The following is a 26,781-nucleotide window of genomic DNA, read 5'->3' as shown; positions in this document are numbered from 1 at the left end:
GAACATTTTCAAGTATTAAATAAAAATGCGACATTACGATTTTTCCGCGTTTAACGCTTGTAAATAAAATTAATATTTTTATAAAAGTACGGGCGTTACACTCTTTTCAGATCTTTTAGGTCCTAAATCACATGTTATCTAATCATCTCTGGGATAGATTAACATATAATCAGCATTAAGCAATAATCTAAATGTCACAAAGGCTATGCAAATACTTTCGTTTCACATCAAAACCTAGTTTATCCAATTTTAGCATTCCCAATTCTCACTTTTCAGATTTTGAATTAGGATCATAGAACATGAAGAAGGTGATTAATCTTAAACATGTAATTAAACACAAATATGGATAAATTCACAATCAAGAAAGGAGAAATAGCAATTATCATTAACCAAAAGTAATTTCAATCAACATTCATCATCTCCCTAAATAGGAGTTTAGTTCATAAAATCCATAATAACATCCATAATCAAAACTAAAACAGAAATTAACATAGAAACTAAGAGTTTAAGAAAGAACTAGTTGGTGATTGCATTCCGGATCGCCACAATTGCTTCCTTTGCCTCCTTCTTCATCTCTAGGGTTTTATTTCTGCCTCCTTTCCTTCTAAAACACGAGCCCCTTAAATAGAAATTAGGGTTGCTACCTTTGAAAAAGTCAAAAACTGCCCAAAAATCTCGTTTTTCGCCCCTAGTCGCGACTACATAAAGTCTAGTCGCGACCATAGGCAAAATACGAAAAAAAAAAACTCGCTGTTTGGCTCCTAGTCGCGACCATGGTCGCGACCATGAAAAAGGGTCGCGACCATGGAAAGTGGTGGTCGCGACTACTGGAGCAAAATTTGACAGCTTCAGCATCTTTCAGTAAAATGTGCATAACTTTCACATACAAACTCCAAATGAGTTGATTCAAGATGCGTTGGAAAGAAGAAAAAGAAATCTAAAACTTTTATGTTTTGACTTTTTCCAAAATCTGATAAGAAAATAGTCGAATTTAAGCTTAAAGTTTCAGCTTTATTTTTTTGCAGAATTTTCTCTATTCCATAGCTTGTTATTTTCCGAAATTTGATCAATTAATATATTCCAAATGTGAAACCTGAAATCAAAGAAAACAAGCGTAATTCTATTCCAAAAAGAATAACAAAGAAGGAAAACAACTATAAAAAGTGACACAAAATGTAGACTAAAAATAGCCTAACAAATTCCCCCAAACTAGATTCTTACTCGCCCTCGAGTAAGACTAAGACTAACACTAAAAACTCGATTAACTAAGCTATCAGATAATTATATTACTGCTGGCTCATGTGAAATTTCCTTCCATTAACTAAACTAGATTTTCAATTCCAAAAACTCTAACAATTAATTAGGATGCTCTTCTTATCACACAATGTAGAGATACAAACTAACTTCAATATTAAAATAATGTCATAATTGTTTCACTCCATCAAATCAATCCACAAACTAATAGCCAATATGCTTGCATGATTACCTCTCTCCACTAATGTTGACAACATTCTTTTCGGAATCAAAAGGACTTTTTAAGGTTAGAATTTATGGCTTAGATATTTGGAAATGAAAGACAATTTTGGCTAAAGGTATCATAAGCACAAAAGAACCCACAAGCTTCTCATAATTTTAAAACTTCCCGAAGTGTTCCCACAACTAACCATGATTGAGATTTTTCTATTTTTTTTCAATCACCAGACATCACTGAAATTTTCTTCTATTTCTGATTTTTTTTAATTCTTTTTTTTTCAAGTGATGTCGAGTTACAGTTCTTTTTTTTTCACATGTTTCTCAATCACGCAAAATTTTTTCTTTTCTTCAATACTTCCACACACTAAATATTTCACTCCTCCAAACTTATTGTAAGGCTTATGATACCATTCAAAATGTAATGAGGACAAAAACAACAGTGTGGATACATCTTTTAGTTCAATGGGTGAAGAAACGAAATAAGTTAAGGCTCAAAAGGGTTCACAAAGGATATTCATTTTATGGTAGGCTTGAAAGGCTCAAACTATCCAAACAAACTGCCTAAATCATGTTCCTATTAAATGTTGTCAAGGATTTCGCCTCAAGAGAATAAGACATGCAAGTTCTAAGCTATTCAATCAATCTTACCACAAACCACAGTAAAACAATTATAACATATTTCACAGATCGTCAAATTGCATTCATACACAGGCTTTACAAACATCCAAACTAATCCAAAGAGTTAAAAGAATTAAGCACACAGTTTCAAAATTTCAAGACATTTCACAAATAACAACAACAACAAAATTGATCTTGGCTTAATTAACAACAAACTAAACAACGACAACTAAAAAAAACTAACTAAACAACTAAACAATCAAACAAATAAAAAAAAAATTAAAATTAAGCCCCTCCCCCAAACTAATTTTTCACATTGTTCCCAATGTGAAAATAAAACTTAAAGAGAAGAAAGCTTACCTTAGGTCCATGCCACATCAACAAGCGGTTGACGCCCATAATAAGCGTCATGCAAGACAACTTGAAAGTTATTTTTAAAGATGCCCTCAAGCTTGGCATGTAATGAGTTTGAACCAAAATCTGCACCAACAACAAAAGACCTTGGATGATGAGCTTGGGGAGAAGCCTTTGGTAACTCGAAGAGAATACAATATGGAGAATGCGGTATTAGTGGAAAATAGGGGTCCATTGGTGGTTCATAATATAGTGGTGTTGACAACCTCAAATCAACAACTACAAGTGATTCTTCTGCCACCAATGGCACCTCTTTCTTGCTTTTCTCAAATAACCTCTCAATTGGTTGTTCAATTTCCTCATGACCATCCGCATCCTTGACTGTGATTTGATCTTCAATAATTTCATCATTGAGGATGGATGTTTCTTCATTCACCAAATTGAGATCATCATTTGTTGAGCAAACATCCAATGTATCCAAATTTTCAACCACTTCAAAGGATTCTTTCTCTTCAATTCTAGGCTCAGTCTCTTCTATGTATTCATCTGATGGTGCTTCTACTATATTCAAACAACTCTTATAACTTTCGTTATTTGAGTTATTATCCTTAAAACTCTCTGAATCATGCGCCATTAAATTAGCACATAGAGCTTTTACCATGTCCGCCAAGCGATTAATCTCTTTTGGAAGTGATAGTAGATCCTCCTCTTCTTCAATTGGTTGGGGTGAGTTTGGACAATAAGGAGGGTATTGGTGACTCCAACCTTGAAGTGATGGATTCCGATGCCAATCGTAATCAAAATCTGCCATATCATTCAACCGATTTATTGCTTCATGACCTCTGCTTAACAAAGGCCCTCCAGTAACCTCTGCTCCATAATCCACCTAACTTTTTGTTTCATCATCAAGTCCATTATAAAAGAGCCACGTAAAACATCCACTTGAGAAAGTGGGATAGCATCTCTTTCCAAGCTCTTTAAATCTCCTCCAAGCAGAATAAAATGATTCATTGTGTTGTTGGGCAAAATCCTCAAGATATAGCATCTGGATTTACCTTGCAGGTCAAACTCATCAATAAAACATTTATAAACTTAAATAAAAAGAAACCAAATTAGAATAGAATTCAACTATATTGATATTAACTAAAACAGTCCCCGGCAACGGCGCCAAAAACTTGTTGTGATAAATCCAACACGCAAGTATACGTATCGTTTTAACAAGTAATACTCAGGTAAGTGAGATCGTTCCCACGAGGACTGTAGCTAAGTACCAATCAATTGAACTCTTATTTCTATTTGGCAGAATCAATAATAAGGTTGAATAATTAAATAACTAAAAATTAAAAAGCAGGATAATAATAATAAAAAATGTAATTAATTATGGATGAATATTTAGGGAAAAGAATCCTATTGATTTAATTACCCAATTGTTAATGCTAATTACTATTCTCTTTCTCAATGTGAATGACAGATTATAAAAATTAACCTAACTCTTTTCAGATCTTTTAGGTCCTAAATCACATGTTATCTAATCATCTCTGGGATAGATTAACATATAATCAGCATTAAGCAATAATCTAAATGTCACAAAGGCTATGCAAATACTTTCGTTTCACATCAAAACCTAGTTTATCCAATTTTAGCATTCCCAATTCTCACTTTTCAGATTTTGAATTAGGATCATAGAACATGAAGAAGGTGATCAATCTTAAACATGTAATTAAACACAAATATGGATAAATTCACAATCAAGAAAGGAGAAATAGCAATTATCATTAACCAAAAGTAATTTCAATCAACATTCATCATCTCCCTAAATAGGAGTTTAGTTCATAAAATCCATAATAACATCCATAATCAAAACTAAAATAGAAATTAACATAGAAACTAAGAGTTTAAGAAAGAACTAGTTGGTGATTGCATTCCGAATCGCCACAATTGCTTCCTTTGCCTCCTTCTTCATCTCTAGGGTTTTATTTCTGCCTCCTTTCCTTCTAAAACACGAGCCCCTTAAATAGAAATTAGGGTTGCTACCTTTGAAAAAGTCAAAAACTGCCCAAAAATCTCGTTTTTCGCCCCTAGTCGCGACTACATAAAGTCTAGTCGCGACCATAGGCAAAATACGAAAAAAAAACTCGCTGTTTGGCTCCTAGTCGCGACCATGAAAAAGGGTCGCGACCATGGAAAGTGGTGGTCGCGACTACTGGAGCAAAATTTGACAGCTTCAGCATCTTTCAGTAAAATGTGCATAACTTTCACATACGAACTCCAAATGAGTTGATTCAAGATGCGTTGGAAAGAAGAAAAAGAAATCTAAAACTTTTATGTTTTGACTTTTTCCAAAATCTGATAAGAAAATAGTCGAATTTAAGCTTGAAGTTTCAGCTTTATTTTCTTGCAGAATTTTCTCTATTCCATAGCTTGTTATTTTCCGAAATTTGATCAATTAATATATTCCAAGTGTGAAACCTGAAATCAAAGAAAACAAGCGTAATTGTATTCCAAAAAGAATAACAAAGAAGGAAAACAACTATAAAAAGTAACCCAAAATGTAGACTAAAAATAGCCTAACACATATCCGACACTCAAAGTGTGTTCTTACAAGGTCGTTTAATTTCGGATAATATTATAATTGCTTATGAGATTATGCATCATTTGAAAAGAAAACGAAGAGGGGGGATGGTTATATGGCTCTCAAGGTTAACGTCAGCAAAGCCTATGATAAACTTGAGTGGGGTTATCTCCATGCCATGATGGGCTTTGATGGGCGATGGATAAACTTGGTTATGCAATGTGTTTGTTCAGTCTCGTATACTATCTTGCATGGAGGGAAGGAGTTGGGACCTATTGCTGCTCAACGAGGTTTGCGTCAAGATGATCCGTTATCGCCTTACCTTTTTATTTTATGTACTGAAGGCTTCTCTAGTTTGCTGCGAAGTTATGAGTAAAGTGGTTTGCTCACGGGTTGTAAGATTGCTCGAGGTGCGCCAGTCATTTTTCATATGCTTTTTGCGGATGATAGTTATATATATTATAAGGCTACTGAGGAAGAAGCGTACAATGTAAAGGAGTTGTTGCACACTTATGAGGCGACTACAGGTCAAAGAATTAATTTTGCTAAGTCTTTTGTGTTTTTTAGCAACAATACAAATTGTGCTCTACATGATGCTATTTGTGCTTCGTTGGAAATCTATGAAGCTGATGAAAATGGGTACTATCTAGGCCTTCTATGTCCAGTTGGGAAGAATAAGTATACTATTCTCGGATTTGTTAAGGACAAGCTTCGTAAGAGGATACAAATAAAAAAAAAACCCATTTTAAAACTCCACATACGAAAAGAAAGTTGAAAATGTCATGTTTTTTTTTTTTTGTAAATAGCCTTAAACTCCACATATAATTTGAAAACGGGTCGACCCGAAAAAGAAAGAGAAAAGATCGTAAAAGGGTCAGCTCAGGATTTAATGCCCCAGTTTAGTTACAGGTTCAGAGTGTTGGAGAAAAGGAGAACAGCCGGAGGACTAAGGAGTTAGTGTTAAAGTTCAAAATGGCGGACGAATCTACTCCCCCCATTAGGCTTATGAATTTCATATCGGAGGACCAGGTTTGCTAATTTAAACAGTTACTACTGATAGTTTCTTAAATTTCAAACCCTAAATCAAATTCTGGGATTGGGACGATGATTTCAACAGTTGGATGAAACCAAGAAAGCTAGGGGCGAACGCGTGGAGGATGGCACTGCCCAGAGGGATAGACCCCTTTACGAGGTAAGCTTTTAACTATTGCATTTCTTTTGTTTGTAATTATATATGTATGCATATGAAAATGAAAATATATCCTATATCTAAGTCATTCGTGATGCTACAGATTTTAAAGGAAAATAAAGACAAAAAGGATGCTGAATTCAACGAACGCTTTAAGCACAGTGAGTACTTTTATTTTTCTTTTAGTTTTGTGACAATTGATTTACCAAAGATTGTTACTTGGGCATTTTTGTGTCACCCAAATCCTTGCTTTTTGCATTGCAGGACCTCCTAAAGCTTTGGATGATGATGAGACCGAGTTCCTTGATAAATTAGAGCTGGTAAAAGCTTTAAATGTGTTTTTACTGATTATTAGTGCGTGCTCTCTAGTTAAGATAGCTCATAACTTCAAATGTCATACTTTAGCATGTCCTCATTTGATCAGTCAACTGCTTTATCAAAGTCATAATACTTGTTTCTTGAATTATATTTTCTTCTTACACTACTTCTATGACATCTTGTTTTGCTTTTTCAGTCTAAGAGGGAATATGAACAGCAAGTGGCCAATGAAGAAGCCCAACAACTCCGGAATTTCCAGGTACATTTAGTAATTCTTAATTTTTTTAGAATTTTATTTCCAAATTTTGTAGCTGTAGTGTACACTTGGCGTACTCTTACCCTGTGCATAATAATAATAATAACAAGAAAAATCCCTTTTAAAGATATAGAAAGTGATGTTGATAAGAATAAAGATCTCAGCCAGGGAATTTAGTGAAATTTAGTGATCAATAATAACATCACAAAGTTTTTTATAGGAAAAAAAGGCTGTAACTTTGTATTTTTTGAATTTCCTTGTAGTGAACTGAATTGTGTTACTGCTAAATATTTGTTGGTTTTGATTGAAACCTAGATAGGCAATACTTACATACATTATTTAGGCTGATGAATGTGAAGCTTGGCATTAGTATCTTCAGATTAGAGATGTTGGTCATGCTAGTTGAGAATCATAGAGTTTGTCATAATTACTCTTGTGTAGGCATGCTTTTATGGGTTATTCATGCTTCAGAAATATGCGATGAAGTTTTGTCAGTCTGTTGGCGGTTGTCTTTCTTAGCTATTTGTTGTCTAGTACATTGTTCCAAACAACATAGTAAATGGGCACTATTGATTGGAAATCAAATTAAAGCTTCAACTTTATTAGTGCTGTGCTTTTTGGTACAGGCAGCAGTGGCAGCCCAATCTATGATCGTCCAAGATTTTGAGGAAACACCACCTGTTCCTGTAGTCCAGGTTACTTTCTTGATCATATATACATATTCTTTTATCTCTGTGATTCAGCATCAGCATTTGGTTTAGGAATTTATGGTTACAGAGCTATTTGTATGTGTATATAGTTTGTAATTAAGAAATTTTGCCAGAAAGAGAAGAAGTAACTGTCTGTTTTAATGTGTTAGAAACTTAGAAGAGAGCTATTTTCCACTTGGTCACAGTGTCTGTAATGGTTTATGTTGAATGAAGATACATCTGTTCTGCAGGAACAGAAGGCAGCGAGAAAGAAAAACCCTCATCCGCGTCCATTAGGTGTGATAATAAAAGTGAAACCTCAAGCAAAAAAAGCTAAGTTGGATCAGGGAGATGTTATAGAGCTGCCCTCAAATGAAACAAACATTTGTGATGTTGATACAGAAAAAAGATCTCAGCCAGCAAATTTACCTAGTCGTGATAATGATAAAACTAATGCTGTTGTGAGAACTTCTTTAGTTTCATATAGTGATGAAAGTGAAGATGATTAGGCAGTTTCATGATTGATATCTTTGAGGAAACAGATTTAGCTATTTCAATGAATCCCTTTTCGTCCCTTTAGTCTTAACATTAATGGGCAAGAAGAAATCAGGTATCGGATTTGTGTTAACATGATTTTCATTTGGAAGATTGAACCAAAGAAAACTTGTGGAAACTGGAAATGGAGATGAAAAAAAAAAAGGGATAATTGCGGCAAAAGTCCCCAAAAAATTAAGGTTGATGGAGATTAGTCCCTAACCTCAAAAATTGGCGGTAATAGTCCCCAAATCACATTTTTTGTGAGTCCGTTGGTCCCTCTTTTTAATTGCTCCGTTAAACCCAAAGAAATGACACATATCAATTTTTTATTGGTCTAAATAATAATTTTAATTAAAAAAATTTAAAATAATATAAAAAACAAAAAAAAAATATTTTAAATTCATAAAATAACTGTTGCTTTTTCTTTTTCCTCTTCGTCTTCTTCACACACCCCAACCATGACCCTCACCACACCCCATCCCCAGCCAAGTCGACCCTCACCAGCGCCATTCCCAGCTACAGTCGTCGACGTCAAAGACAAGCAGAAAACAAAACACCAACACTGTATCAAAACCCTAAATTATTTAAAACTATTTAAAATTTTTAAAACTATATATATATGAAATAAATTATGTATTTTATTTGATGATAGCTAAATAATAAAATTGAATCAAATTTTAACATTATTAATTTTTCAAATAACTTTTTTTTGAAAATATGAGAAGTTAGATATAAAATAGGCCAATTTGAGCTAATGATTAAAATCTAGGTCTTATATGTCTAATATTTAAGATAATAACAGAGTCTGTCGTGTTCATGCCTCCTAGACTCATGTCGTGTCAAAAAATTCAATTCATATTTTATGTAAAAATAAAAATACAAATAATAAAATTGGGCGACTTTATAAATTTTTAGAATGCAAATAATACTCCATTTTATTTACTTGTTTTTCTTATTTTTACAGCACTAGCACCATATAATTTTCTTATATTTTATGTAAAAATATAAATATAAATAATAAAATAGAGCGACTATATAAATTTTTAGGATGAAAATAATACTCCATTTTTTTTTCAAACTAAGCATGCATTTTTTCACTAAGTCACAACATTACTAAGTTTGCCGCTAGTACCAATCTTGTTCTTCACACTCTAGGTAGATACCTCAAAAAATAACAAAATAAAAATAAAGATCTAAATCAGTGTAGTTCTACATGCCTAAATGAGCAAGCAACTCGTGTTGTGTGTTGCCTTATCAAAGAGAAAAAAAGAAACTCGTGTTGTGTTTGGTAGGGCAGCATGGTGCACTATGGCAGCGCAATCTAGGCACAAGCAAGGTAAGATTCCAATACACACCAAGCTTTGACTTTTGCTATCTTCAATTTCATTCATTCATTGCATGTGCCTGCCTTTAAAAATCACATTATGAAAAGCACAATCAATCTACTTAAGACTTTGGACACACTTGATCGTCATTGCTGACGTTGAATTTTCATTTAATTTAAAATTAGTAATCAATATATTACCATTCTTGAAAAAAAAAATACTATTCTCTTACACTATGAAAGGAGATGACAATAGTGACTTGTGTTGTGATCCAAAATATAACACCACCTTCTTAAATTGATCAAACAATAAGATTACATTTATAAACAACCCAACTACTTGTGAAGATTTCACTTTTTCTTTTGGTACTATATATCGTTGAAAATTAATTTGTATTTATATGAAATATATTAAACACGAAAAAAAGAAACGAATGATTTTAAACAGTCTTGGCGCTCATATGAAGTGCAACTAAGGAAGCATAAACACCATCATGGATGTTAATGAGAGTGTCATGCTTCCCTTTTTCCACTATCACTCCGTTCTTGACGACAGCAATAACATCGGCGTTTTTGATGGTGGATAGCCTATGAGCCACCACCACCGTCGTTCTGTTAACCATCACTCTATCAAGCGCGTCTTGCACCACCTTCTCTGACTCTGCATCGAGCGCGCTTGTTGCCTCATCCAATAGCAATATCTTTGGACTCTTTGCTATTGCTCTTGCTATTGCCACCCTTTGTTTTTGTCCTCCAGACAGTTGCACTCCTCTTTCTCCCACAATTGTATCATAACCCTGTTCATCGAATTTCATTTAATCAACTGTAAATAACTAACTAATATTATGTAAAACATAAACATACAATGGTACAAGCACAATGTCTCAGACTCTCACCTGATGTAAGCTACTAATGAACTTGTGGGCATTTGCCAGTTCTGAGGCTGCTAAAATCTCAGCTTCACTCGCTTCGCCTTCCTTCCCATAAGCTATGTTAGCGCGAATGGTGTCATTGAACAAAACAGGCTCTTGGCTCACTAATCCCATCTGTTGCCTCAACCATTTCAGTTTTAATTTCTGAAGTTCAACTCCATCCAATGTTATGTGTCCCGAGTCAGGATCATAAAACCTCTGCAACAAAGCTATAACTGTTGATTTCCCGCTCCCGCTTTCTCCAACCAAGGCGACCGTCTGAACCAAATAAAACCAAACATATTAGTTAACTAGAAACAGCTCAACTTCTACTAGTAGTAATGTCAAATGAGAAATGATTATTGTTTATTACCTTGCCAGAATGAATAGTTAAACTGAGGTCCTTGAAGATTTGAATATCTGGTCTTAATGGATACTTGAAGCTCACATGACGCAGATGAATTTCTCCCTTCACATCATTTAAGGTCTCCCCAGACTCATCACTTGGGTCTATCTGTGATTTGCGGTCTATTATGGAGAATATAGAAGCTGCAGCAACCTTAGCTTTACTTGAATCAGGAGCAAAGGAACTTGATTGAGATATTCCCACTGCAGCCATTGTCAAAGCAAAGAAAACCTGCCAAAAATCACCAATACCTTACTATTAATTCTTCTCTTTCTCTCACTATTTATATAAATATAAATTTGTGTGTGCGAGTATTAACAATGGTTTATATTGTCAAGTCTGATTATTACCTTGAAAACGTCTGAAAATGTAATTTGTCCAGACTCAACAAGTCTGGCTCCGGCATAGAAACTCGTTGCATAGACACAAAAGAGTAGAAGAAAGGACACCCCAAATCCTAAACCACTGATCACACCTTGCCTTATCCCTGTCATCATAGGTCCCTCACATTTCTTTTTGTACAAATCCATTACTTTCTCTTCGGCGCAGAAAGAAGCAACAGTTCTTATGCTCCCCACTGCATCATTAGCTACTTGACTTGCTTCTTCATACATCACCTGCAACCATATAAATATTCTTCTATTATTTAAAAATTTAAGCAATATTATGATCAGTTCCAACATGACTAATTTCTATTTAGCAACTAATACCTTTGCATCAGCACTGAATCCTTTCATGAACTTTGCTTGAATGTATCCATTAACTCCTATTAATGGAAGTAGGACTAGAATTATAAGTGCCAACTCCCAACTTGCCAGAAAAGCAATTAGCAAACCAGCAACAGCAGATGCAAGGTTCTGAACCAGTAGCCCGAGTGCATCCCCAACTAAGGCACGCACCATTGATGCATCAGCAGACAGCCTAGCCCCAACTGCACCACTTGAGTGCTCTGGCTCATCGAACCATCCTACTTCCATGTTAACCACTTTCTCAAAACACATCACTCTTATGCGTTGAATTAACTTGCTCCCTGCTACAGCAAAGAAGTAACCACGTGCTGGAATTGCGACTAACGATACGATACCAAGAACCAAAAACATCAGTGCCCAAAACTCAGAATCCTTCTTCTGCTTGTGAGATTTTTCATAGAATACCTTTATCATACTAGAAATAAGCACCCCAAAAAGTGGAAGCAAAACACCATTAATGATGGCAGCTATAGCTCCTATGAGAATAACGGGTATCTCTGGCTTGTTAAGAGCAGCAAGGCGGATGAGTGAGACACTTGGAGGTGATTCTGATACTTGTTCAGGGGACTCTGTATCTTTCATTGTAGTGTCATGGATTCCAGTAGGTAAACCAAATGAGACTGAAAATGAATGGCGACTGCTATTTCCTATTGATGATCCTCGGCTCAGAGATCGAATGATTGACCCTCTTTGACTTGACTGTCTAAACGATTCTGTACTAATTTCAGTTTTGTTTTGATCACCTGTTTGTTCTGATTCCTTGTTCACTTCTTGTAAGCGTATAAGTTGACTATAAGCTCCTTCCGGGTCTTTGACTAACTCATCATGTGAGCCTGAGTATCATCAGTTTCCAAAATGTTAAGTGACATAAATATCTTTACATTAGCTAAATTAATCATAATAAAAGTTCAAGTACCTTTCTCAACCATCTTTCCTCTATGAATGACAGCAATGGAATCAGCGTTCCTCACGGTGCTCAAACGATGAGCAACCACCACAGTGGTTCGATTAACCATAATTCTGTCCAATGCTTCTTGCACTACCCTTTCAGATTCTGCATCAAGTGCACTTGTTGCTTCATCCAAAAGTAGAATTCGAGGGTCTTTCAATATGGCCCTCGCAATTGCAACCCTTTGTTTTTGACCACCGGAGAGTTGAGTCCCATGTTCACCAACCATCGTGTCAAGGCCCTGAAAATAGTTTTACATTCCTATCCCATGTAAGACTTACAATGTTTTTAAGAGGGGTTTCACAAAATAGACCTTTTCTTATTGCCACTCTGAAAAATAACTCTGTGATAATTCTTTGCAAAGTAACCTTGCTGACATATTAACATCCTATCAAATATATTTGATCTCTTGTAGGGAAAGTTACTTAGCAAAAAATTGTCCAAAAGTTTACATTCACCAATTACTCCATGTTTTAATGAATAAGTGTTTGTAAATTTGAGGAAAATAGAACGAACCTGAGGCAACTTATCAATGAACTTAGCTGCATTTGCAAGTTCAGTCGCAGCTTTTATGTCTTCAGTAGTTGCATCTTCCTTTCCATAGGCAATATTTTCCCTGATGCTAGCAGCAAATAGAACAGGTTCTTGACTGACAAGACCAATCTTTTGACGAATCCATTTAAGCTGAAACTCCTTCAAGTTGGTGCCATCAATCAAAACTTCACCCGAGTGAGGATCATAGAATCTCTCAATAAGACTTATCACAGTGGATTTCCCACTTCCACTTTGGCCGACCAAAGCTGTTGTGGTGCCACTAGGAATCTCAAGTGAGAAACCATTGAAGATTTGCTCATCTGGTCTAGCTGGATAGCTAAAGTAAACGTCTCTCAACTCTATGTCTCCGCGAACATCATCCAAAACTTTTCCGTTTGTGTCATATGAATCAATCTCTGGCTTCCTACTAATAGTCTCAAACATCTTAAACGCTGCAGCTTGCCCAGCTGCAAATGCACTCATGCAAGGAGATGCCTGCCCGAGAGACCTGAGGATAAAACACGCTCTTATCTATCCATCTTTCTATCTGTGAGTAGTATATGGATATGTAAAATGAAAAAAAATCACAACTCACATGGATCCAGTCAAAACAGCAATGATGACATTCAAAACATCACCACCATTGTATCCTTTTTCCCTTATCATCTTCACTCCAAACCATACTGCTAGAGCATAGCTTCCAAAGATGACAAACATGACCAAACCAAGGCCAAGTCCAGCGGCTGTGCCTTCAAAAACACTTGATTTATAAGCACTGACGAGAAACTTGTTGTAGTTTATTATTGCTTGTTTCTCTCCAGTGAATGATGCAACCTAGACAAACAACAAAACCAATAAACGTGCTAACATGGTAACTGAAAAACACTGTTGAGTTTAGTACTTGATAATGATGACTTACAGTTCTAATAGAGCCAATGGTCTGTTCAACTACATTAGCTGCTTTTGCATAGGCAGTTTGTCCCTTAGACGCCATCTTGCTTATAATCAAAGCCATAGCTGCACCGGCCATAACCATAAGAGGAATAGAGGTCATCATAACAAGGGTGAGAAGCCAGCCTTTGAAGAAAGCTATTACAAAGCCTCCAATGAATGTGGATATCAGTTGAATAAATTTTCCAACCTACAAAATAAATAAGATTCTTCATCAAAACATGAAGACTACTACATATAGTCTTTCTTTCCTTCTTTCTATTTGTATTACGAGATTTGGTACCTTCTCTCCCATGGCGTCTTGTATGACAACAGTGTCACCGGACATTCTGCCAACCACTTCTCCTGTGTTAGTTTCTTTATCAAAGAAAGCAACATCTTGTCTAAGTATGGTTTTCAAATACAAATTTCTAATTCTTGCAGCTTGTCTTTCTCCTGTGACCATCCAGCATGCCACCTCTGCCAGACCAAATCAAACAAACATGAGAGAGAGAGAGAGAGAGAGAGAGAGAGAGAGAGAGAGAGAGAGAGAGAGAGAGAGAGAGAGAGTACTACTACTACTTTACTACTTACGGAGAAATGCTGCCACAAGAGTCGCCACACCCAAGTACACAAATTTTAGACAGACCTGATATTTTGGGCAGAACCAAGGTGTTATAAACAGACATACACAGATGAATGAAAGTGAATACATGAATCAAAATCATTTTTCTTACCTTAGAAACAATATCAACAACATCTTTGCTGGTTTGGTTGTTCCCAAAAGAATTGATCATCTCTCCGAATAGAATGGTCATAACTGGCAGACCCAATCCATTACCAATGGCACCCAAAGTACCAGCAATCATCAAAAAGATATCAGTGGTATCTGCAAAGGAGAAGAGCTTGTGAAAGGGAATTTTCTCATCTGGTACTTTGCTCTTCTCTGACTCTTGTTCCTTTTCTTCATTATTATTATTATTTTTATTACTCTTGGTAGAGTTCAAAGCTGTGTCTTCTTCTATCTGGGTTTTGGAGGAGCTGGCCTCACCCTCTTGGCCATTCTCTACTGCCATGGCTCAAAACACTCTTAGCCCCAATATCCCACTGCACAAACAAGTAGCAAAGGAGAACACAGATTATTAATGACCAAAAAGTCTTTTAATTGAGCACGAATGGAAATGGGGTGTGTTTATATTTCAAATCAAATGGTTAAAGAATCCGACATCATAATATAATCTAGAAGCAGGCCTGTAAGTACTAAAGTTAAAAGGTAAAAAACACAGAGCCAAATTTTTTCTTTTTTTTTTTGCTGAAAAGAGAAAAAAAAAAGGTTGACTTGGTTTTGCAGGCATATGTATATCTTTAGGCTCAACACAACACCCTTGTTTTGTTTTAATATCTCATTTCAGACAAGACAACACATGCGTTCAAGTACAATAAGGCTAAGCATAGTTATTGAACAAGTAGTTCCACAGCCAAAAATACAAAACATCTGAGCTTTAAGCCAAGATACACACAGAAAGTACAAAAGAATGAAACTTTGTTTGTATTTGGTAAGAATTGAAAGAATCAGTACACTAAAATTCAAAAGAAGAAAGAAAAAGAAAAAGATTTCTTTTCTTTTATTTTTGAAGTTTGAAGATGTAAAAGGCCAAAAGGGTACCCAGCAACTGTGGAAGTGGCTCACAACTGCGGCTGGCGACTCCTTCAACTTTTTTGCACAGAGAGAGAGAGAGAGAGAGAGAGAGAGAGAGGTGATATGTCATATATCAAATATGGTATATAGAAATATATATATATATATTTATATATAAGTTACGAGAGAGAGAGTAAATGATTCGTTGTTGCTTAATGGGCAAGCATCTTCATATATAAAGTATTCGATATAATAATACAAAGGAGGGAATAGCTGTTCCCATCTAAACCTTGTTGTTATTATTATTTGGTCAAAACTGCGAAGTTTCGCTTCACAAAATTCTACATTGATATATATATTATACTTGTATTAAATCATATATTATATATTATCACATCATTCATTTCTATTGAATAAAAGTTGTTGGTTTAACAATTTTATTATTTTTCTATTCACTTAAAATTAACTATTAATTAGTTAAAAAATACTGTCAAATTAAATAATTAATTAATTTATTGTTATTTTAAAAATTTTATTATTATTTTACTTAAATATTTAAATTTAATTATTTAAAAATACCAATTAAATAAAATAAATATTTTTATATAAATTTAAATTTAAATTTGAATTAAAGGTTAAATTAATTAATTATTTTTTTTATAAATCTATTAATTATTTTACTTAAAATATTTAAATTTAATTCTTTATTTTATTATTTATTAAAATATAACATAATTATTTAAAAATATTAATAAAATTATAGGTAAATATTTTTGTATATAAGTTTAATTTTGAATTTGAATTAAATTTTATATTTAAAAAATATTATAAAATTGAAGTAAATCTATTTTTAATATTATTATTTAAATTAATAATTAGATAATAATAAGATATACAGAAGCTAGAAAAGAAACATATAAAGAGTCAGAGATATACTTATTAGTTCTTCCATTAATTCCATGCACGCTGTCTGCACAACTTTCTTTATATTCCATTTTTGTAACTATATATTTATATAATGGATCGTATCTTATTTTATTTATTGCTATTATTTTCTTGAAACAAATGACAAGCCAAAAGTGATAGTTTAGAGAAAATGTATTTAGAATCTCTACTTTGCTAACTAAGCAAGTAGCAACATAATTAAGTTCTTTCTTTTTGTAAACAATTTTGGCAGTTTGCAATGACAAAGTCAAGGACCTTTATATATATATAAAATAAATAAAATAAAAACCAAAGAATACTAATTTAGCTTATGAATTGAATATGTTTCTCAAATTCTAGATGAAGTTTGATATTTTATTAGTGTTTATTATTATTTATTCAGTAATAAATTGTTAAATATAAAATAGTGGGACAGCTAGGTGAGATATTATATGAGTTGGACTGTTTACTTAAATGTACGTGACGACCAAGTACTAATATAGGAATATGATATTATTATTAGCCTATTAGGATATCTGTAGATATTTGAATATGTATATATAGTAAATAATAATAATTCTCAATCTCATAAAATTTCAGAAACAGATATTGGTATGTTCAAACATTTATTACATAATCAGATTTGTTTCTTTTAAGTATGAGTTATGGCATGACCAGTTGTGGGTTGGGATGTGGGAGCTTTTTGTGAAGATTAGGTTAGGTGTGGCTTTGCTTAATGAGCAACAAAAGAGCTATAAGTGTGTGTCTAAGTCAGTACCAAAATCATTCTGTATTCATTAATTTGATGATGAATTAATGAATGAGTGAGTAAAAATAGACAAGTTTGAGTATTATCTTATCGAAATCTATATATGTATCCAGATATAAGTATATGATAAATTCAAAAGGGGGTGCTTAAAGTCATCAATGAAATAATTTAATAATATTAATAATAATGAAAAAGGCATATAATTGAATACTGATTATAATATGTATTTATATACTTGTGTGTATCTACCTAACCTGGTGGGTTCAGCATTGCACAATCATTCTAAGGTTGAGATGAAAACCTGAAATCTTTGGATATTTGACAGGTGGTGGTGGTGGGTGAGTTGAATTTACTTTATATGTATCTCAACATGTATAGAAAATAGTAAATTTTATATGTTTTGATATTAAAAAAAAAATTAATCTTTTTTTCTTATGATAATAGCATATGTTATAATTATTTTAAATAATTTATTAATTTTTTAGAAATTTTTTAATAATTTATAGTAAGTAAAGTCCTTAGTTAATATATTTGGTAAAAATAATAAAATTAATTATGTGTAATATTTTTAAAATAAAACTGAGACATTTGTTTTGGTGTATTTTTTTTTTTTTTTAAAATTAGTTAATTCTTTTATGATAATAAATAAATTAATTTTTCTATATAAGTATATATAATATCTTGATATTATATTTATAGAAATTTTATTTATTAAGTTTGAATTTTTTGGTCTCATTTTTTTTTTCAAAAACTTTGTATATCATTTGCATATACTCCAAGAGATTGACAAGCTATTTGATTGTTTCCTTGCTTGTAAAACACGAACCCAGAGATTTATTATTTTAGTATATGTTCTTACTCAGGTTGTGGTTTTATATGGAAAGAATAAAATGATTTATTATAAAATAAATACTATATATCTTTATATAGTATTTCATTGTAATTAGTATATTTTATTTTATTTCTTTTATGATCTGCATTAATCTCACCAACTGAGATTCGTGATGTCCAATGAGAATTCGCGGGATGTATTTGGCTTTAATGGAGTATAGATTGACAATGCTGACTAGGTAGATCAGGATTATGTTTGCATAGATCTGGGTTTCGGTTGTATATTTTTCATATCTGTTCAAACAGAATTTTGTCATTTTAATGAATTTTTGTAAGGAAACTAATCAATGATTCTCTATGTATTTAGACCTTTGAGCTTGGTTTCTCTATGTATTTAGACCTTTGAGCTTGGTTTTGGGTGTCATTTATCCCTATAAATATCACCTAAACTAGTAGCAAAAGGCCAAACTCTTCTACTCCTTAATTTCTTATATATGTAGAAGAAAATGTTTCTTTTGTAAAGAATAGTTGTTCTGTTATTTCTTGGTGAGTTTGTGTGTCTTTGTGATTACTTTTATGTGAAGTATGTTATCTCAAATTTTGTCTACTTAACCTGGCATGTCCACACAGTCAAGATTGAGGACACGTGTGATACAACTTATTAATAACAGGACAAAGTCTCCTTACACAACATGTTTGCCATCAAGGTTCTAAAGCAATCAAGCAATAAGAGAAATGAGTTAAGCAGACCGTCAAGACCTTGAACAACCATGTCTGGTCGGCTAAGGGAAGTGTGTGAGCTGACCAAAGGAAGCTTATAGGTCGGCCAGAGTTTGAGCACAAGCTGGCCAGCCCAAAATGTGTCTGACTGACCGAGAAAGGCCTTTTTCACTAAGGAGGTCTGACCTTTGCAAGGAAAGCTGTAAAAAGAAGATAGGAAGGCTGGCAGGCACATACAAAGGCTGGCAGGCACATACCAAGGCTAGCAGGCACATACCAAGACTTTCACGCACATAGAACGGCTGACAAACACATAGAAAGCTGGCAGGCACATACCGAGGCTATTGGAACAATACCTGGTAAGCCATGGGAGAGCATAGGCCGGCGAGGCCCAACAAAATAAGTTTGGCCGACCAAATTTTGTAGACGATTCTGAATAGCTAAGAAAAATTGTGAGACAGGCCCAACAACCCACGAAAATAAGGGTTTTCTCTCGAGATATTTGTCCGATTTTCTAGGAATTTAGTTATCCTTTTTTTTGTAACTTAATTAATAGATAAAAGATGTTAATATCCCTATTTTAAGTGGAGATCTTTACCTATTTGAATTAGGATCTTTTGTAAGCCCTACCTATATAAAGGGTATTAGTTCATTCTCAAAACCAAAGCCATTCCACAAGCAATAAAGGGTCTCTACAAGTCCTCCCTTATGCTCCCTAAAGCTTCCTACACGTGAAGCTCTCTCTCTCTCTCTCTCTCTCTCTCTCTCTCTCTCTCTCTCTCTCTCTCTCTCTCTCTCTCTCTCTCTCTCTCTCTCAAACCTCATATTCCATCTACGCCTCCTAGACACTAAGTCAAGTTCTCTCTATAAGTCCTTCATAAGAACTTATTAGTTCTTGGTTTGTAACACATTATTCTCACAATTGTAATACTGAAGAGAGACATAGCTAGAAATCACAAGGTTCTAACCTGTGATCTACATGGTATTATCTCAAGAGTGAATACAACTAAAAGGGGAGTAGGTCATTACCCGCTAAACAAGGGGGCCAAATATTGGGTTGGTCCATTTGACATGACATGTCCACATAGTCAAGACTGAGGACACGTGAGATACAACTTGTCAATAACAGGATATAGTCTCCTTACACAACATGTCATCCGTCAAGGGTTCTAAAGCAATCAAGCAAAACTATTAAGCAATAAGCAAAAGGAGTTAAGCATGCCATCAAGACCTTGACCAACAATGTCTTGCCAACCAAGGGAAGTGTGTAGGCTGGCCAAAAAAATCTTGTAGGCAGCCAAGTTTTAAGCACAAGTTGGCCGGCACAAGAAGTGACTAATAGATCGAGAAAGGCCTCTTTGACCAAAGAGGCCTGACCTTTGCAAGGAAAGTTTTACAAAAAAGCTAGGAAGGCTAGCAGGCACATAGAAAGGCTGGCAGGCACATAGAAAGGCTGGCAGACACATAGAAAGCTGGCAGGCACAAATTGAGGTTGCAGGAACAATACCTGACCCGCAATAGGAGAGCATAGGTCAGCCAGGCCCTATAAAATAGGATGGGCTGGCCCTGTAGACGATTCCAAATAGATGAGAAAAATTGCAAGATAGGCCTATCAACCTAATTGGGCGTGCTCTGGCGAGAGGGGCTTTACTTCTACCGTGACTATTTCTAGCCCACCTTGAAGAATCTTCTTAGGAATCGTGTTTCGTGTGAACACCATAGTAGTGGAAATGGTTTACACCTTTCTTTACCTCTCAATAAAAGTACAAAAAAGTTTACCAAGATTTTTGAAAACTAAATATTTAAGAGCTAAAGAAATAAAGTCTTACAAAAATAAAGAGATGAAGATTTTTTACGTGGTTCAGGTGTTAATAAATCTTAGTCCATGAGTCAGATTATTAGCCTCTTAGGGCGAGTTTGATGTGTATACAATATTTTAGCAGGAAATCCCAACTCTATACCCTAAGTGTCTTTTAAAGAAGAAGAAGACCTAGAGTAATATTGGTAGAGTTTTAGCTACATAAATTGTGATCCTCCTTTCATATGAGAATTGAGGGGTATTGATAGACTAAGTGGCAGGTATGAATAGGCCCATGACACGCCTAAGGTTTCTGCCAAAATTTCATTGTTGGGGTAATTTACATGCGATATTAGAGCTGATTGAATGATCCTATGGAAAACTTTAAGCTCGTGCGTAAAATAGTTGGATAATAGGAACATTTTGTACCATATGGACACGTGGCATGCAAAGGTTCAACTTTTAAAAGTAGAGGCCACATGTCACCTAAAGCTTGCTCCTTTATGAGTAAAGGTCTATAATACCCATTTGGGAAAAATGTCGTAGAAATATGCGCACTACCATGCTTGGGCATAGGAGACAAGATCTGATCTTCGTCAGCAAAAACATAACCATCACATTGATGACTTAGCATGCATAAAAGTTCGACATCCATGACATTCCATAATGGTCGATGTCTGCGTTAGACCCTTCAAATACCTTTCTGGGTATCGTCTGTGTGAGCTTCCCTTTTTAGACCCCTCCAACTCTGGGAGAAGAAATTCGCCTTCTGCATCCACGAAGCTAAGTCAAGCTTAAGTAGGCTTCTGTGTGTTCTTCCATCTCGAGTTGTTCTCGGCTTCAGGAGGCTTCTCTGTGATAGAATTGTATCAAAGGGCTTTGATTAGGGAAGGATTAAATTAATCTTCCTCATAAAATGCCACTTGTCATGCTTAGAAACGCAGATAACAATTTGAAATAACTAAAATAATAACATTATTAAGTGATAAAATAGAACAAAATATCATGAAAATAGATACACAAAACAACTAAGTATTACAAATTCAACACAAAAAAATCCACTACAAATATAATTAATACATATATATATAATTTTTTAATATTTTTGATTGTTAGGTTGTTTTTAGTATTATTTTTAAGTTAATTTTTAGTGTGTTTTTAATTTAATTCTACTCTTGTTTGGAGCAATTTTATGCTTTTTATCTTTTATTTTTTGCAGATTTAAAATAGAATAAGATTAGAAAATATCAAAGGAATAAGATGGAAAAAAAGATAAAAGATCTTTCAAAAAGATGAACTACAAAATAGAGAAAATTGTGCAAAAAAAAAATAATAATAATAAAGCTGAAACTTCAAGTTTCAATTCAACTATGATCTGATCAGATTTCAGAGAAAGTCAAAACATAAAAGTTTTAGATCTCTCTTTTATCTTTTCAGAACATCTTGAATCGTCCTATTCCGAGTAATATCGAGAGAGTAATGGCCAAAATACTATTAGTCGATGCAGCAGAAAAATTACCGTCCCTTCTAATCCTAAGCAGAATAGGATTTCCAGCGTTTCTTATTTTTTTTAATCATTTTTTTTTTGCTATAAAAGAAGTGGCCTTCAATAGTTTTGAAGAGGCAATTCAGTAGGAAATCAAAGCAGTCAACTGGGTATGAATTTCGAAGATCGAAGCCAATACTGGAGGCATTTTTTGAGGGTTTTTAGCATTCTCTTCTCTGTTTTCTTCTCTTTTCTAAGATTAATGTGCGAATTTGCTACAATGAACATGAGTAGCTAAACAATTAATTAGGGTCTAGATGGAGATTGTTTGACATTGATTCATGGCTCTAATATGATTTAATTTTCTCTCAATTTCTATGTATTTATTTTATTCGTACTTAATTACTTTTAATTGCCTGACCATCAATTAAAGGTTTTATGATTTCGATGTGAGATCTGAGAAGTGAGTGTAGATTATGCTATAGAGAAATAGAACTGAATTTCGATATAGGATGAGAGTACCTATATATGGTTTAGATAGCTTATAGGGTTCTTGTATTTAATGCCTGTTTCATATTTAGTTTATCATGAGAGTAGAAAATTTGCATGTAATTGAGATTTATATATCTAAGAAGACTATAAATTACCTTAGTAAACCTCCTATTGCATAGAAATTAGTAATAGGTAGATAATCATATTAGGCCGTAGTCAAAAGGTACAATTGAAATCGAAAGCCTTAACTTTTATTCATTGTTAATTTACCTATTAATTTACTTGCTTCCTGAGTTTTATTATTCTTATTGTTTTCTTCATTGTCAGAGGGCCACCACGTCATCTTGTATACTTGGTCTCTGGGGTGACTCTTCGAATGCTATTCTGGTTGTATCACAGATGCTCATTCGGATGGTCTCAGTAGTTGACTCTTATTCGGGTAGGATGCCCTTCCGGATCAAGAGAGTTCCAGTCACAAAAATAAACGTCTTGGCACTACAAGAAATGTCACTTTTACCAGCACAGTTTGCTACTGCGCTGGTAAAATTAAGTAACTTTTACTAGCGCATTTTGCAAACTGCGCTGGCAAAAAGGTCAAAGTTTTACTAGTGCACATTTGCAGTGGCTAAAATCTAACTTTTACCAGCGCATTTACGCGCTGGGAAAATTCATTTTTGCCCGTGCTTTTCATTTTGTGCTGGCACAAGTTCTAATACGAACGTTGATTTGCCAATTCCTTTTGCCAACACATCAGAAGTAAATTCTATTTTACCAGCGCAATACCAAACTTTTGTCAGCATAAAAATATGCTGGTAAAAGTGACATTTCTTGTAGTGTGGACCTTGGATAGGTGCGAGGCTCATCCTTACTTATAGGTTGGGCCTAGTATCTTGTTAGAGCTTTTGATAGGTCTTCTATAATTAGTTTTGAATTGGGAATGCCAAGTGTCTCTCTTCTCAAAATATAGATAACAAGATGCATGTAAAGGGATTTATATAGTAATGCTTGCTTAGTAGCTTTCATTATTTTTTCTATTTTAGTTCTTTGTTATTTTTCAAACTATACAACATTTTAAACATTTGAATGTAATTTTTCCAAATTCCAAATAAGTGGTTTTTCAAAAAATAAAAAATAAAAATTCCAATCAAATGGTATTAAATAATCATGTATCATATTCATACCCGTATGATGATATTATGATCGATCACATGGATAGATAATACACTTTAACCTTTGCATGAGAATATATATATAGAGAGAGAGAGAGGGAGAGAAATAAGTGAGCTATAGTGGGACTAGAGTGGTAGTGGGTGGTAGTACTATTAAATTGTAAAGAGCCTCATGATGTGAGAAAGGAAGAGGTGGCGATGGGGCTCCTCCACGCACCAACTCATCAATCGGATACCCCTTTTAGGAGCAGGCTGCCACCCCACGATCCCAGCCGGTATGATTGCGGACCCTTGGATGGGCACTATGTGCAGCGGTTGTCCCCACCCCATGTCCACTTGGTTGAATCCTAGTCTTCCCCACTCTGATACAAACAACGTGTTGTAACTCAAAGGCTGCATAAACGGGTCCTCCCTCTCCTCTTCCATTCCATCATTTTCATTCCTACTCTTTCTGTAATTGTCAAACTCTTCACCTAATTTAGCCTTCCCTTGTTGGATCATTTTCACCACCTCAACAACCGAAGCATTAGCCACAAATTTCTTGGAAGCTTTTATAGTCACAGGAAAGAAGCAATTTCCGTAGAACCCTTCTGGCAACGGAGGCTGCATGAGTTGACGACAGTTGGCGAAGAACACAAGCCTAACCATTTCCTCCTCAACATCATCATTACTATTGTAATTTGTTATTGTTATTGCTTTGGTTCGACAGCTCCAAAAACTGGCTGCAACTATCTCGAAGGTGGAGCATTTGTGAGCCCCGCCTGTTGATTGTTGGAAATGTTGCTTCAGCTTTTCGATCTGTTCCATGGAAATGTCTACATGGGCTTCCTTCAGTTTGTAGTTTACGAATGGCATGATGGTGGGCAATGGTTGTGGTGTAGAGGTGGTGGTATTATTAGTGAGAAAGAAGTCTCTGCACCAGACGGGGTCAACGGTGAGGCGGTCAAATCCTCGGGCGAACTCTCCCACGGCGTTGAGAAACTGCGCAGCGCCTAAGCCGTCGCATATGATGTGACTGAATACGAGCCCCATCACGAATCCATCGCATGCAAACCGTGTTACCTTGTAACAATGGTAGCATTATTAGACTCTCATTAATTTCCAACATTTTATTTAAATAAGTCCTAATCCTATTATTTATGTTATATACATGAGAAATGCTAAACAGTATGTGTCTAACACCCTCCTATGTGTCAATATCGCTACTAGTTCAATTAAGTATCGGGTCCCATATAATTCAATATAATAGTTTTTAGGGAGCTAACCAATCGCAACGCGACATATGTCGAGAAGGTGCTAGGCACCACTTGTGGCTAATAGAAATGCTCTATATACATTTGACTTACCTGTATTTGCACTAGTGGCTGATCACCTAAAAGACTTCCATGGATGTGGTTGGGTAGAAGATGATCGTGTGATGATGAGACGGAGTAGTTAGAAGCATCAATAAGGTCATCGAAATAATTGAAATGTTCAAGCTTGGAGTCAGAAGATGCGTCCACAAACCAGACCCCTTCTCCACAGCAGTCGACTTGGAGACCTATGGAGTACTCCTTAAGGCGTCCAGCAAGAGGGTAGTAGGGAACAAGTGCTCTTGAAAGTGCTTCTCTAATGGCGGAGGCAGCACCCTTGCCACCCTTTTTGTAAACGTGGAGTGTGCGAGCGTTGCATCTTAGGACGGGGACTTTGTCCATGGCTGATAACTCCAGTGTGGTGCATGGAGTCTTTTCCAGTGGTTTTACCAGGCTCTCACTTGATCTTACTACGGACAAACTCATGATGATGATGATCAAGATTTACTTTTAATATACTTACTGATTGATGATATATTTTTTCTTCTTGAGCAGAAGATTATTATGGTGTATTATATATATAGAAACAAAGTGAATGCCAATGCCATACATATTTTATTCATGGATAAACTTTGCTTGAAAGTCTGAACTGTGTTTTGTTTATATATATGCGCAAATACATTAATATATAGAAATGATAACTTTTTGCTCACTATATATAAATGGCCCCCAACGCTTATATATTAATATCAATCAATCTTTTATATGTGCAAGTGCAAATATTTATATATATATATATATATATATTTATATAACTTGGTGTGCAGGGATATATATTTATAAAATATATATATGTAGGGTGTGATCATGCTTTGTGAAACAGATAAATGTTGCTTTCAATTTACTCCCATTTTCTGATAGGGAAATAAATCTACTACACTATACACAATCAGAAAACTAGAAAAAAGAAACATTTTCTCATTCCTTAGTGGTGATCTTTATATATTATAAAGCTTAAAGGTAGCGGTAGTTATCTATTTTATATAAAGTGTGGCTATATAACTGAATTCTTGGTTTATGAGAATTCAGTTATCTATTTTTTATTTATATTTAATAAAATAATAAAATATTATTTATATATAATAAAAATAATAAAATAAAAATAAAACAAATCTCATTAATATTTGAACTGATATTTGATGATAATATTTATCTGTTTTTATTTTTTAAAAAATACTTGAGCTTACCAAAATCTATAAGAACAAAACCAATGAAAAAAATTTTAACAAAAAAAATGAACGAAGAAAAAAAGTGTCATAAACATCATTCTGATATTTGATGCTAATATTTATCTATTTTTATTTTTTAAAAAATACTTGAGCTTACCAAAATCTATAAGAACAAAACCAATGAAGAAAATTTTAACAAAAAAAATGAACGAAGAAAAAAAAATGTCATAAACATTATTGAATAATGACAATTGCCAACACAAGAATTTCAGCACAAAAAATTATACTTGACCCCTAGACAAGATTATCATCTTCCAATCCTAATAATATAAATAATGAACAACACCTCATTAGTTATTCTAGGAGAATGATGCATGGTAATGTCAAAAAAATCATTAGATGATAATAATATTTCTCTAACAATGATACCCTAAGTAAGAACTAAGAAGTATTGTAGCGTTTTATTTTTAAGAGCATGAATATTAATATTAAGACAATTAGATTCCACAATCAAGCTCTTATTCTCCTATTAAAAATAACACATTAATATACAGGTAAATGATTCTTAGTTTTACAATAATAAATTCACAATTTCATAAAATTATAAAGTAGTAATTTCAATT

General features: G+C 34.3%; 3 protein-coding genes across 4 annotated transcripts; 1 reads left to right on the top strand and 2 right to left on the bottom strand.

The window, feature by feature from the left end:
• The first annotated feature begins 5,707 nt into the window (after nucleotides 1–5,707).
• Nucleotides 5,708–8,043, top strand: LOC133032778 (uncharacterized). The gene is made up of 7 exons (XM_061107215.1): nucleotides 5,708–6,046; nucleotides 6,135–6,209; nucleotides 6,310–6,367; nucleotides 6,471–6,526; nucleotides 6,721–6,783; nucleotides 7,407–7,475; nucleotides 7,721–8,043. Exons 1-7 carry the CDS (start codon nucleotides 5,990–5,992, stop codon nucleotides 7,976–7,978), a joined length of 636 nt encoding a protein of 211 aa, XP_060963198.1. The 5' UTR covers nucleotides 5,708–5,989; the 3' UTR covers nucleotides 7,979–8,043.
• A 1,427-nt stretch (nucleotides 8,044–9,470) lies between these two features.
• On the bottom strand, nucleotides 9,471–15,583 carry LOC115713475 (ABC transporter B family member 11). 2 transcript variants are annotated; one of them, XM_030641972.2, is made up of 13 exons: nucleotides 15,476–15,583; nucleotides 14,547–14,916; nucleotides 14,404–14,458; nucleotides 14,114–14,289; nucleotides 13,799–14,020; nucleotides 13,475–13,713; nucleotides 12,862–13,387; nucleotides 12,313–12,586; nucleotides 11,358–12,229; nucleotides 10,998–11,264; nucleotides 10,615–10,878; nucleotides 10,227–10,520; nucleotides 9,471–10,127 (listed from the first exon to the last, which is right to left on the bottom strand). In XM_030641972.2, exons 2-13 carry the CDS (start codon nucleotides 14,883–14,885, stop codon nucleotides 9,771–9,773), a joined length of 3,885 nt encoding a protein of 1,294 aa, XP_030497832.1. In that variant the 5' UTR covers nucleotides 14,886–14,916; nucleotides 15,476–15,583; the 3' UTR covers nucleotides 9,471–9,770. The 2 variants fall into 2 exon arrangements, with proteins under 2 accessions (XP_030497832.1, XP_060963197.1); XM_061107214.1 differs by lacking the exon at nucleotides 15,476–15,583 and having other exon boundaries at nucleotides 14,547–15,401.
• Nucleotides 15,584–23,593: 8,010 nt separating this feature from the next.
• LOC133032453 (acyl transferase 4-like) lies at nucleotides 23,594–25,558 on the bottom strand. Its single transcript, XM_061106394.1, has 2 exons — nucleotides 24,984–25,558; nucleotides 23,594–24,699 (listed from the first exon to the last, which is right to left on the bottom strand). Exons 1-2 carry the CDS (start codon nucleotides 25,413–25,415, stop codon nucleotides 23,791–23,793), a joined length of 1,341 nt encoding a protein of 446 aa, XP_060962377.1. The 5' UTR covers nucleotides 25,416–25,558; the 3' UTR covers nucleotides 23,594–23,790.
• Nucleotides 25,559–26,781: the final 1,223 nt, after the last annotated feature.

The sequence above is a fragment of the Cannabis sativa genome, chromosome X (assembly GCF_029168945.1).
Source record: "Cannabis sativa cultivar Pink pepper isolate KNU-18-1 chromosome X, ASM2916894v1, whole genome shotgun sequence".
Lineage (NCBI taxonomy): Eukaryota > Viridiplantae > Streptophyta > Magnoliopsida > Rosales > Cannabaceae > Cannabis > Cannabis sativa.
Note: the sequence above shows the minus strand (reverse complement) of the source record. Positions and strands in the feature narration are given on the sequence as shown.